The following is a 12,501-nucleotide window of genomic DNA, read 5'->3' on the forward strand; positions in this document are numbered from 1 at the left end:
TGTCAAGAAGTAGCTCTAGTGTTAAGAACAGTAAACTGAAATATTAATTTGTTGTAGTGACAACTGCAAAAGCAAACTGTAGTACTCTTTCCCGTTAGAAATTCTTACTCCTTTTCAATTAAAGTACATTTTACGAGAATAGTGTCACAACATGAAAAATCTACTAAATGTCCATATTCAAGGTAAAGACAGCAAAGCTTTGTGACTAATGCCTTGCAGGTAGTGATTAGAATTAAGGCAAACCATTAAGGAATTACTTTATTCAAAAAGAAAATACTTACATTAAAATGTAATATGTCACATATATAAGTGTTCTTATTATGAGCACTGAAGAGCAAATTCGGAGCCAGGTATCTGACCATAGCACCGGGTTGAGGATGTCTAACTTGCAAGGCACTGCATGAAGACTGAAGTAGCGTCAGTCTGGGCCAGAACTGTCGCTATTCGACACACAATAGTGAAAGGGCCACCTAAGTATTTCTGGCTCCTCTTGTGTGCTTTGTCCTGTCTGCAGGTACTGAGGGTTGTCATTTACAGGTAGTTTGCACAAGCTGAGCAATGCAGTTTGTGCTGTATATGTAGACTCGTTCTTCCTTCCTGCTGGGCTTCTGCCCTTCCTTCCAAAATTCTGTTCATGTTGATTTCACGAGACTTAATGCAATCTGCCTTGGAAATTTTAGGTAAACAATGTTGCTAATTAACATATATTAAATAAATTTTATCCTAAAGTGAGTCTGGTTTGGTTTTTAGGTTTGGCTGGGTGTTGTTTGTTTTCCACTATGATTTACGATGAAGAAGAGACAGATGCTTTCTTATACAGTTTATTTATGGTCACCACATGCACCTGGCTCATACAATGTATTTTGCATATTTCTTCTTGATTTGATAGAACTGCATTTATATACAGTGGATGAGCATGTGATGTTGACACTGATGCAGGGTAGCTCTAATGTTCACCAAATCTACTACATAAGTGTCCTTGGAAAGACAGATAGTACTGCAGTATAACCAAAAGAAAAAAAGAATGATCTTCACAATAAGAAACCTACCTGATCTTTGGAAGGAGGAAACTTTTTCTTTTCTTCATATGGCAATACACTATGAAGGCAAAGTCTGCACCTCCTTAGGTTCTTCTGCCACCAAAATGACTTTCAAATTCCTCTTTACTCCAAGATTCTCAGACAGAAGCATACAGAAATGTAGTTTTGTATTTTTGTGACCACAAAATAATGATCAGCCTTCTTAGCTGTAGAATTTCCTATAACATTATTACTTTAAAACAGAACAGTTTTTCCAGGTAGGCCAATCTGAAGTTTCAGCTACTACAACTTTTTGAACTGTGCAGACACACTGGGGGATGACTCATTTTCTAGTCTTCAGTTATCAGATTACTTGCAGATGATGGCAAGAAAATGCTGAGTCTTAAATGATCAAGCTGCATCTTGTAACTTTTTTCTCCTTTCGTTGTTAACTGTGAGTGTAGCTTGGTTGTTTCTCAAGGGCAATTCTTAGGATAAAGTAGTTTTCTGGGTCAGTTATTTTCTGGGGCAATTAGCATATTTACATCTAAATGAATTTAGAGGAGAAACTAAGGTAACTCATTTGTTTGAGGAATTCTTTTGATTCCATACTTTAGACTGTGTGTCTCACTTCATACATATTTATATATATGCTATATATATAAAAGCCTATTGTGATCTATTGTGCATAATCTGAATGTGGTAAGGTTAGTGATAGCAAAAGTTATAAATTGAAGGGATGAAAAATACTAATCTGTTGTCTTATCAAAAACCTGCATGCACATTGAATAAGGTAATAATTTTATTAATGTTCATACAAAAAATACAGCCTTTCAATGTTACCTTTTACATAAAACATAAAATAAGAGAGGTTTGTGTTTTTATTAAACACAAAATGCTTTTCTGAGAAATCTTTAATGAATAATTAAATTTTGATAAAAATATGGCGTTTTTTAAATAAAAACCTTTTTCAACCACAATGTGAAATGTATGATATTAGTGTTGGCAAATATATTGATACCATTCCACTTTTTTGAAAGCAGTCTGAGAGAGGGTATGTTACATGTTCTGTTAGTGGTTAAAAGCATTTATGTTACTTTTTATGACATGTGAGTTACTGTTCTTCAGGCAGGTATATATGAATATGATATTAGTTTAAAAATGAATGTATCATGATTATTTCAAATGTTCTTTTATGTATTTCATAGCAAAAGACACCATCAGAATCATTCAGTGGGCGAGAGAAGAGATCAAATTCACAGTCCTACATTGGACGACCTATTCAGCTAGACAAGATCTTACTCTCCAAGGTTAAAGTGCCTCACACTTTTGTCATCCACTCTTACACACGGCCAACAGTTTGCCAGTACTGTAAGAAGCTTCTCAAAGGGATTTTTAGACAGGGTTTGCAGTGTAAAGGTAAGTAGTCACCCTTTAGGAACATAAAAGCTAATTGTAATAAAATTAGTAAATTAACATTTGAGTAGTATGAGTTGAGGTATGTACTTACTCGTGATTTCCTCACTGAACTGTGTGGGTGTGGGCACATGTATAATTACATTGGATTCAGCTGGAGTCAATTACAGCAATTGCTATTCTGCAGGAGCTGGTTGCGTGGCTGTTCATTCTTACCCTGCAGTATATCTGCAGTAGCTTGCATCTTTTTCATGCAGGTGTAAATTTACTTGTATTTGGCACTAGGTGAGTGTGTGCTCACAGGCAGGTACAGCAGCATAGTTAACACAAGTACTATATTCTTATCTTCATTGTTTTCAATCTACAGTCTTATGCTTGAATTGAAGCCTGAGTCCCAGCAGTTCAGGGTTTTGGGAGAGCTGTAATGGAAATAAAATAAGATGACCTTATTTGAGAACTTAAAACCACATTTTTTCAATGTGACTAATGTGCTCTCCAGGCTCCTGGTGTTGTACCTTAGTAGGTGCCAAAGTGAATCAAGCCCCCTGGATTGTAGCCTAGATCACTGGCTCACCTCAGCCAACTAGGGTGCCCATGAATATGAAGCATTGTGCATGCCATGGTGTTAGATCATGTCAGCTAACAGATCCTTAAAATCACCTTCCTTCTATTAACATAAACAATAACTCTCACAGAATTAATCTGTAGATTTTGTGTTGCTGCCTTAAACTAACACCCTGCAAAAATATGAAGTTGCATTCCTTTAGCTTAAGATGTGATGCTGATGTGATTTAACTAAAGCAAAATCTTTGTGAAGGCATCACCTGTTTCAGTTCATTACGAATCCCAGTGACATAAGCAAATACGAACCTGATTTTTTACAAAAATATTTACCTACAGTTTGGCACTGCTGTACCTCAATTGGGTTTTTGATCAATCTGAAGTTAAATAATTACAAGGTTATGGACAACCTTAGTATATTTCTTCCTGCCTGACTCTTTGCTTTTCCAGGTGTGATAATAAATTACAGCTGTTAGTTTAAGTAAAATGTAAAAAAGCCAAAGGAAAACAGTTAAGATGGCATCTACTAAAGTGCTACTTACACATATGAAAAAGTAAAGGTAGAGGGAAATAAAATTACCTGAAAAATAAGAAGGGTATTGAAGGAACCCTCCACTGAAAGTTGTGTAGAAGTTGCCTTGAGATGTAGAGAACAAATATTTTCTCACATTTGTTGGCTCGGGTTCTGCTGTTTCAATGTTCAGTCCTCAGCATTGAATATGTAGTTGATCTCTTAAGCTGCAGTGGATATACTGCAGCCCAGTCTGCTGCCTTCACTGGAAGAGCAGCTCTGGCTTTGCAGCCAAGTACTCTTGTCTCCCCGTCACTTCCCTACAAGAGCTAGCAGACACTTTGGCTGCAGCCAGTGCCTCCACGGAGCTACCCTCAGTGATGCTTTCCTTTCCCCACAGGGAAGAACACTTTTAGCATCTTCATCCTCTCCCTGTCACTGGCAGGTGGTGTGCAGCCAGGCTAAGGAGTGCTCTCTGGACTCATTAATATTGTATTAGTGAAACAGTATGGCTTGACGTTTATAGGCTGGATATCAGGAAAAAAATATAATTGTATCATAGAAAAAGAAAAGAGTAGTTTTACCGTATCCTTTTTTTCCTTGTCAGACTGTAGATTCAACTGTCACAAACGCTGTGCTCCTAAAGTGCCAAATAACTGCTTGGGGGAAGTTGCCATTAATGGAGGTAAGTTGCCGTAACAATTGTTTCTGTCCTTGTTTAAACCGTCAGTTAAATAAAGGAGAAATGTAAAACTGCGATATTTACAAAGACACATTTTTTTCATTGCTTGGGAGTGGCCTTTCCTCTGCAATATTTCTTTGTTACATTGAAGATGAAGTGTAGGAGGAATAGGAACTCTACGAGTGCTTCACATGCCATCAGCTCAGAGCATGTGTCCTCCAAATAGGTGTCACTGACAGACAGGCAGAGGTGGTATCAGCAGCAAAACTGCTGGGTGGCCTGTTGAATGCAGAATGCCAAAATAAAGCAGAAAGCCACACACCTGAGAAGTTGGCATTCACCTTGTCAGATATGAGCACCAAATTGCTTTTTAATCTGAGGGGCTGGGAGGGAGGGAAGCATTTGTTTTAGGATAATCTTCCCCAAAAGGAAAAGTATACCTGGAAGAACTGCTTACCATTGGTGTAGAACTAATTGTTTCAGTCGCCAGAACTAAAGTCTTGAATATCTGCTGATTTTCCCATACATGTGCTGTCGGTTTTGTGTCAAGTGTAGGAATGTATGGGTAGGCTTGACAGACGGTACTGGAGAAAAAAAAAGGGTGGTTGTAGATGAGCTGTTGATTGCCTTGAAAATGTCACTTCTCTATGTGATAAGGGAATGAGAAGTGTGGTGAAGTGTTCAGTTTGTAATGCACATTGCCATGTTAAGTTGTCAGCCTAAACTGCTTCTGGGGTTAATGAAGTATTGCCTTATTAGACATCCTTTTTCAAACTTTAAATCAGTGTTCAACTTTATTGAAAAGATACCAAGTTTCCAAAATTAGGAATGTTTAATATTTTTCATAGTATTTCTCATAGGAGTGGGACTGTATTACTACAAAGTTTTTCTGTTCAATGGCAATTAGTGTAGGCAAAAATATTTCAGATGCCGAGCGTCGAGCTTGAAACATGATGAGGTTCATGACTTTCTGGAAGGTTGATGTTGGGCTCCTACTGCATGTCCAATCTGATACACCTCGAACTGGGCTCTTGGAGTCCCTGTTACTATTATTTTTCCTCCCTTCCTCCCTTCTTTACACCAGTTATACCTCACTTCACCGTTAAGTATCCCATAACATAAGTATTTCTTCAGAACTGCAAGTAATAATGCTTATGGAAGTTTATGGCTTGATTTTCAAATCCAAGAGCTAAACATACACCATGAAATATCAATTCCATTGATAACAGTAAAGAGTTTTCCCTGAGATTTTGCAGTCAGAGGAAGTAACTAAATCTGCTTATAAATGATAACATTTTTCCTGCATAGGTGCAGTTTTAGAGAGGAGTGCAAAACAGGATTGGTCAAAAGCACTAAGAGAAGACAGGAAGACAAGCCCTGTTTTTGGACAGCTGGAGTAATTGAACAAAATTTACATTTATTTCTGAATTACTCCTTGAAGTTCGTTCTTTCCATCTGAGGCAACTGTACTTCATCCCTCCAACTCATCCTCTGTGCCCCTTCCCCACCTTTGCCACACAAGCAACAGACTGCTTCTGTTGACTTGCCACCTACACCTGAATCTGGTGCCAGGCTGATGGGCAGTGATGGTTTCTCTGAGGAAGAGCTGAGTAGAAAAGCTTGTGCAAAGCCATTGGGGTGAGAACATGTACTCCAAGCTTACTCCAAGTGTACTCCTTGAAACTTTCCATCATAAAATTTATAGAATTTGGCTTTTCCCTACCAAATAATATCTGGAGTATGATATCTATAGTGTCACAGTAGAACTCTTAGTTGTTTCTCCTGAATGACTGGTATAGGGTCCTTAGGATTATTGAAGGCAACTTTGTCCTCCTATCTCATTTCTGTTTTTACAGTAATTTAGTTCACATTACTTTCACATTTAAAATATACAGTATCTGCCACTCTGTCCATCTGCTGTGTGATACATCTTCCCCAAAATAGTAAGTGAAGGAAGAGCTGAAGCAATAAAAATCCAAGTATGGTCTCATTAATAAACACATTATATACTAAATGTGGGAGGTTATTTTTAATTGATTGTGGATTTATTAAAAATAGAGATTTTAAAAGTGGTGTAGGGTAGTAAAGAGAGAGCCTTGCATTGCCAGTGCCAGTCATGACTGGATGACTGTTTCTGCTGGAGATGAAGTATAATGTGTCTCTTAATCACACAAATACAAAATAAACCTTTCAGCTGTGCACTTTCAATTTGAGTGAAATGCCGTCAATTCAAAACATTTTGCTGTCAGCCAGTTCAGTTTTCTTTTGGGGCATCATCAACATTGTGGAGGAAGGTTCTTGACAGCCACAGTTAGGCAGCAGTTTCTTGGTGAGAATATCTGGTGTCTTCCATGTGATTTTAATTTTCAATTTTCTGAAAGACTGCAAACATCCCAGAAAAACTAATTCTGTCTTTACACTCTGACAGGACTGATGATTCTGACATATTAGATCACAGCCTATATAACAGCAGGTTGAGTTTCAACAAAATGCCTTTTTTTGGTGTGGTGGTGGTGGTGGTGGTTTTCTGGGGTTTTGTTTGTTTCTTTTTGGAATGTAAGTCAGGTAAATAAGTTTAAAGTTTTCTCTTCCTTTCTGTCTTCCAGATAAATCCATTCAAAACCAGGAATACAATAAGAAGTTATTCCTTACTTTGATCTTACTTAGACATACCTAATCTTGAAACTGGAAATTTTAACATAATTCAAATATAAGCTGGAAGATATTATTAATACTATGTCATAGTCAAATCAGTTAAATCCTAAATATTTTTATTTTTTATTTGCTGACATTGGACATTTTGATACTTATTGATATTTCTTTTCTAAAGTCGGGACGTCTTATCTCAATAGTATGGATTATTTTGCCACATTGTGCAGCCTTCACAGAGAACACTGGTGCAAAGGAAATGTCTTTTTACCTCAAAAATGTTCACATTATAAGTAATTGTCTTGGGAGTTATTTCAATAGCTCATTGTGATGTCATCATCATATTACAGAATTCCTAGTTTTGAAATTACTGCTCCTCTAGCATCAGTTTGCAGCTGTACCCTGCCACCAGCCATCAAGCCAGTATGCAACATTCAAACTATAGAGAAAATCTGCCAGAAGATCTCAGAAATAAAGCTTATGAATATAGACTGTTTTATAGAAGTCCATGGATAAGAAATTCCAGTTTTCTGTAGTGATTTTCTAAATGGCTGGTTAAAAACAACACTTCACCAGTACACATAGAATACTGAGTAGAGCCAGGCAATAGAGTTCCAAAGAGAACCTGAGTTTTCCTGAAGCTCAAAATGTGTCAGATTGTTGTGATTGGAGTATTTTATGCTTTTAGATAATAATTTCAGAAATGATATTTCAGATCTCCTTAGTCCTGGGGCTGAGTCTGACGTGGTCATGGAAGAAGGGAGTGATGACAATGACAGTGAAAGAAACAGTGGGTTTATAGATGACATGGAAGAATCTATAACTCATGATTCTGAGATGTCAATGACAGGATGCCATAGTGACAACGGGGAAATGCAGGATGCTGATCCAGATCACGATGAGTCTAACAGGATGATCAGGTGAGCTGGAAGCATACCTTCTATCTTCTTTTATATTTATTTGTGAGTATCATGTCTAGGGCTCAAGTGGAATCTACATGGACTGTACTCTCACTCTGTGGGAATGCAGAGAGCTAGAGATATATGTGGTGGCTCCGAAATTGCAATGAGATTGCTTCACTGAATATATGCATTAAGCAGTTTAAGCTAAACTTAAAAATTATTGTCAAGTTGAAGTAGTAACTGAAAACTAATGTGCGAGTAATTGTTGCATGTCTTCTTGGTTTGGAAAATGATGTTGTGAAACTTCATGTGTGCATAAGCAATAGAGAACAAATTTTTAAATTTATTTTCCCAAGGATTTTTTCCCTGACTAAAAGTGCAAAATCTGGTCATTTAAATAAATAAATAAATGTGAAAGAAGGAAACTGTGGTATAGTCAGCTCTAGAGGAATTGTTTGCATTTTCAGATACCTTTAGAAAGAAGTTTAGCAAAGTTTAAGTAGCTGTTTCAAGCAAGTTCTAAAATAGGTCAGTGGCTTGAAATGACTAATTGGGAAGGAAAATAGGAATTGAGTTGTGCAAGTTACCTTAACAATGTCTGAAGAAAAGAAAGCATTATTCACTTATTGGAACTGTACAGACTAGAAGGGAAAAAGTAGGGATTTTTCACTGTCATGGGACCTAAATTGAATTAAGGTCTTTTCAGCTGTAATTTACTTGATGTAATGGATCTGTACCTTGAAGAATTATGGAATTGTTTTCTTTCACAGGTCGCAGTTTGACCTGCGTTTCCTCATTTATTTTGCTTACTAGGAGTGTTTTGGTAATATTTCAAAATACAAATACCCAAACATACCTAATAAAAACATCAATAACTGAGGTACATATTTTACTTAGTTGAGGAGCACCCCTGTATTTCCAGTAACAGCTTTGTTATGTATGCAATAATAAATTTGCAAGGGTAGTCCCCATGTCCATTAATTATTTTAAAGTGATCTATTAAAAGCAAATGAAAAAGTAATTATCGTGTCAGTACAGACAAGAACAGTTTTATAGGGACTGGAGATCATTTGATCATTTTTAGGCAAAATAGAGATGTTAACTCTATGTTACAGCCTTAATGAAGCTTTAAGAGAGCACACATTATGCATTTTGATTGGAATTTACCAGTTCCTAAAATGTTTTATTTCCAGGATGCAATACAGTGAAGCAGAACCATCTGCAGACATCCACAGTCAGAAAAACTGTGGAAACTTAAGATACTATTCTTTTTCTGGGTGGTTTCTGCCCTTTTTTGTTGGTGTTGTTGCACCAACAACTTTGCCAGCAGGGCAGAACTCATGAGCTCTCTGTGCTGTGTTTGCAGGTACAATGCAGCATCTCTCTTTAAAAGTTCTGCCAGAAATAACTAAGCATTGACATTTATGATTGAGCAGATTATGAGTCCATGTTTCATTATGCATAATCTGCTTTAGGAATGGTTAACTGCAACAGCAAGGAAGTTGGGAAGATGGGCTTGGCTGTTTATTAAACCTCTTCAACTGGATAGTCCAGATTTTATCTGATTGTGCTGTCAGGCATACTGTTGAGTTCCTGTGCCTTCCTGATATACTGTGTGTCAGCTGAGTCATGGAAAAATTCAGCATGCATATACCAGATTGTAAGGCAATGGGATGTCGCTTTAGCTGTTTGAGGATAAAATGTATCAGCTTAAATCCCTTTTTCTGAGAGGTTCCAGCAGATGCCCTGCCAGGGTATGCGCTGCAGGTCAGCTGACACGTTTTCTTCTCTGTAAACCATTAGAACTTCACTGTGTGTTTGAACCCAAGAAAGATCACAGGACAGTAATCTGATGGACAGTGTTTACTTAGGTTATGGGAGATTCAAGATCAAGTGCTGGTCTGAATCATGCATAGCACAGGCTTGAGCTGTGGCTTCCACACCCTAGCTGAGGCTGTAATAATCTTCCTGTCTTCTTAGCTCATCTGTAGGAATATTTTTGGGAGAGTGTGTGTATGTGTATGTGTGTCTGTAAATGTTCAGAAGATCTCTGACATTCTTCTTCTGTAGCATTTCAATTTTTTTCCTTCATAGTCTCAAGGTGCTTGGAATGACAAAACAAAATAGTGTCCAGTCTATGTCTGATAGTGCTGATAGTGCTGTGGATATCATGTATATATATTCTGATTTAAAAGGTGTTTTTTTCTTTCTGTCCAAAGTTATCTTCTTTTTAAAAGCCTTTACTGATTTATTCTTAAGCCCTTCAACCAGCAACAATATTCCACTAATGAGAGTGGTACAGTCTGTGAAGCACACAAAAAGGAGAAGTAGCACAGTAATGAAGGAGGGTTGGATGGTTCACTATACAAGCAAGGACACACTGGTAAGGAATGTTAAGGAAGATCTGTCTTACTGTACATACTATATGATAGTCCAGAATCAAATCCTAACAATACTTTGATAATTTACAGTCAGTCATGTAAGGCATTTTTCACAGGATTTGTGATTCCTACAGTCCTGATGCTTGTCATAACTGAGGGCTGGCACTGCTTTTAAGAAACAGGACACAGTTAAAACACACAGAAAAATATCGGAATGTCAGTTGCAGTGTCATAGGCAGCCAAATGTGAAGACATTCTGAAGGAAGTAAAAAATAATGTTAACACCTTATGGGCAGTCTCCTAGATATCTTACTGCTAGATGAATTGAGACTTTTGTAAAATAGATGTAGAGAAGAGTTATTTTCATTCTGACCTGCTAAAACAGGAATAAAAACTTCAGCATGTGGCCTTCTAAAGTGAGCTGGGGTGTTATAACTGATACAAAAAGAAAGTTTATTCTTTTAGCAGCATACCTCTTGCAAATTGTGCTGAATGTAATGCAGACAGCAGAGTGACATTTTACATTTGTAAAATTTGGTCAGTTTGAGCAGAGTTAGGTTATTACTGAAACAGCAGAGTGGCCCTCTAAATCCTAAACTCAAATATCAAGTCCTCATAAAAGCTTGTAATAGCAAATTATCGTTCACAATTCATTTCTTCAAGCTTAACCAAAATATTTTAGAACTGATGCTTTTGAGAAATGAACATTTTATTAACACATGTGGAAAATGCTAGAAATATTTTTCCCATGTTTTTCTTTGCAGAGGAAACGACACTACTGGAGACTGGACAGCAAATGTGTTACACTTTTTCAGAATGATACTGGAAGCAAATATTACAAAGTAAGGAATAATATTCAATCTCTTTTTTTTTCTAGCAGTAGAATATAATGACTAAATTGCTGAATTAATAGATATTTATTTAAAGTATACTAGTAATATAACTTTTATCTCTGCTTTCATTATTTAAGCTGCATATGTGTGTTTTGCTTTTCACAAGCAAGTCTCAGATCAGAAAGGTGTCACCTAACAAGGACATGTAAAATGCATGTTGTGGAAATGGAAGGGTTTTGGTATTGGAAAGAAACAGTATTTTACCATCAACAGTTCTCTGTGCTATGGAGTTTCAGGTTACAAAAGCCTTTTTGTTTGTACAAGAAACACATCGTTAAAAGCTAATATCATAAATTAGTTAAATAAAGTTAATGCTTTAGTTTTATATGTTGATAATCTTTACAGAGATTTTTTCATTTTAGGAAATCCCATTGTCTGAAATTTTGTCTCTGGAACCTGCAAAAACTTTCACTTTACTGCCTCAAGGAGCCAATCCACATTGTTTTGAAATAAGCACAGCAAATATAGTTTATTATGTTGGAGAAAACATAGAAAACCCCTCAAGTGTTCCACTGAATAACAGTGTTATCACCAGTGGTATTGGCGTTGATGTGGCACGAATGTGGGAGATAGCAATACAGCATGCCCTGATGCCCGTCATCCCTAAAGGGACGTCAGCTGGGTCAGGACCCAGCCCGCACAGTAAGTTTATTCATTTCCTCTGTTTCAGATAAGTAGAGTCATATCACAAATGACATTGCTCAATCTTCTGCACATGTTGCAAGTATTGCACAGCTAGTGAAGACTGTTCTGTCACGGCTTATCACTTCTCTGCATGTTATTTTAAACACTGCAGTTTCTCATCCATGTGTTTCCAGTTTATACCAGGACATCTGTATTAATATACGAGTTGCAGATTTGTTAGTGAGCAAAGAGTTTTTATATCAATAAGGCATGTCATCCACATTTGTGTTGCTGCCATGAGTAACAACCTCCATGTGCAGAGGAGGCATGAAATTTTCTGAGCTCCAGTTGGAAGTTGATAGATTTTTCCCATCATGACTGGAGCTTATGTTTCTAGCTATCGGCAGAAGCAGCCCTTCACTCTTTAGGTCACTACAGCAGGCATGATATGCTCCCTTTCATCAGATTTGGCTATAAAACTGCCACAAACATTGTCCCATGCTGAGATGAAATGAGCTTAACTGTGAAGAACAGCTGTTGTAAGCACAAGGCATGGATGTTACCCAGGACTTAAAGGACTGAATATGTTATATCTTTGCCTCCAATTTACATACCTTTGGGTAATTCTCTAGCAAAGATGACAGTTTATGTAAATGAAACATGAAACTCCTTTAAATGTAGTTCAGGTACTGAAAACAAAGTAGCACAGGGCAAACAATTTCCCACTACTAGGCATGTGCTGCTGTTGTTGCTCTGGCACTTGTACTCAGCCTAGCCAGCGTAAAGTAAATTTGGATATGTATGCACAATTTGGATTAGACCTTTTGTTGTAATGTATACCCAATTTAGCACTTGACATCTGG

The 12,501-nt window shown here is 37.2% G+C and overlaps 1 protein-coding gene across 2 annotated transcripts in view; it reads left to right on the forward strand.

Moving 5' to 3' along the window:
- PRKD1 (protein kinase D1) overlaps positions 1-12,501 on the forward strand; it is a 136,019-nt gene that overhangs the window by 103,894 nt on the left and 19,624 nt on the right. For both annotated transcript variants that reach the window (XM_065064151.1, XM_065064152.1), the window contains 6 exons: positions 2,228-2,438; positions 4,115-4,192; positions 7,554-7,758; positions 10,000-10,123; positions 10,886-10,963; positions 11,377-11,656. In XM_065064151.1, coding sequence (XP_064920223.1) covers positions 2,228-2,438; positions 4,115-4,192; positions 7,554-7,758; positions 10,000-10,123; positions 10,886-10,963; positions 11,377-11,656 — 976 coding nt within the window. The remainder of the gene's footprint in view (positions 1-2,227; positions 2,439-4,114; positions 4,193-7,553; positions 7,759-9,999; positions 10,124-10,885; positions 10,964-11,376; positions 11,657-12,501) is intronic.

This window comes from Columba livia, chromosome 5 (assembly GCF_036013475.1).
Source record: "Columba livia isolate bColLiv1 breed racing homer chromosome 5, bColLiv1.pat.W.v2, whole genome shotgun sequence".
In the NCBI taxonomy this organism is placed as follows: Eukaryota; Metazoa; Chordata; class Aves; order Columbiformes; family Columbidae; genus Columba; species Columba livia.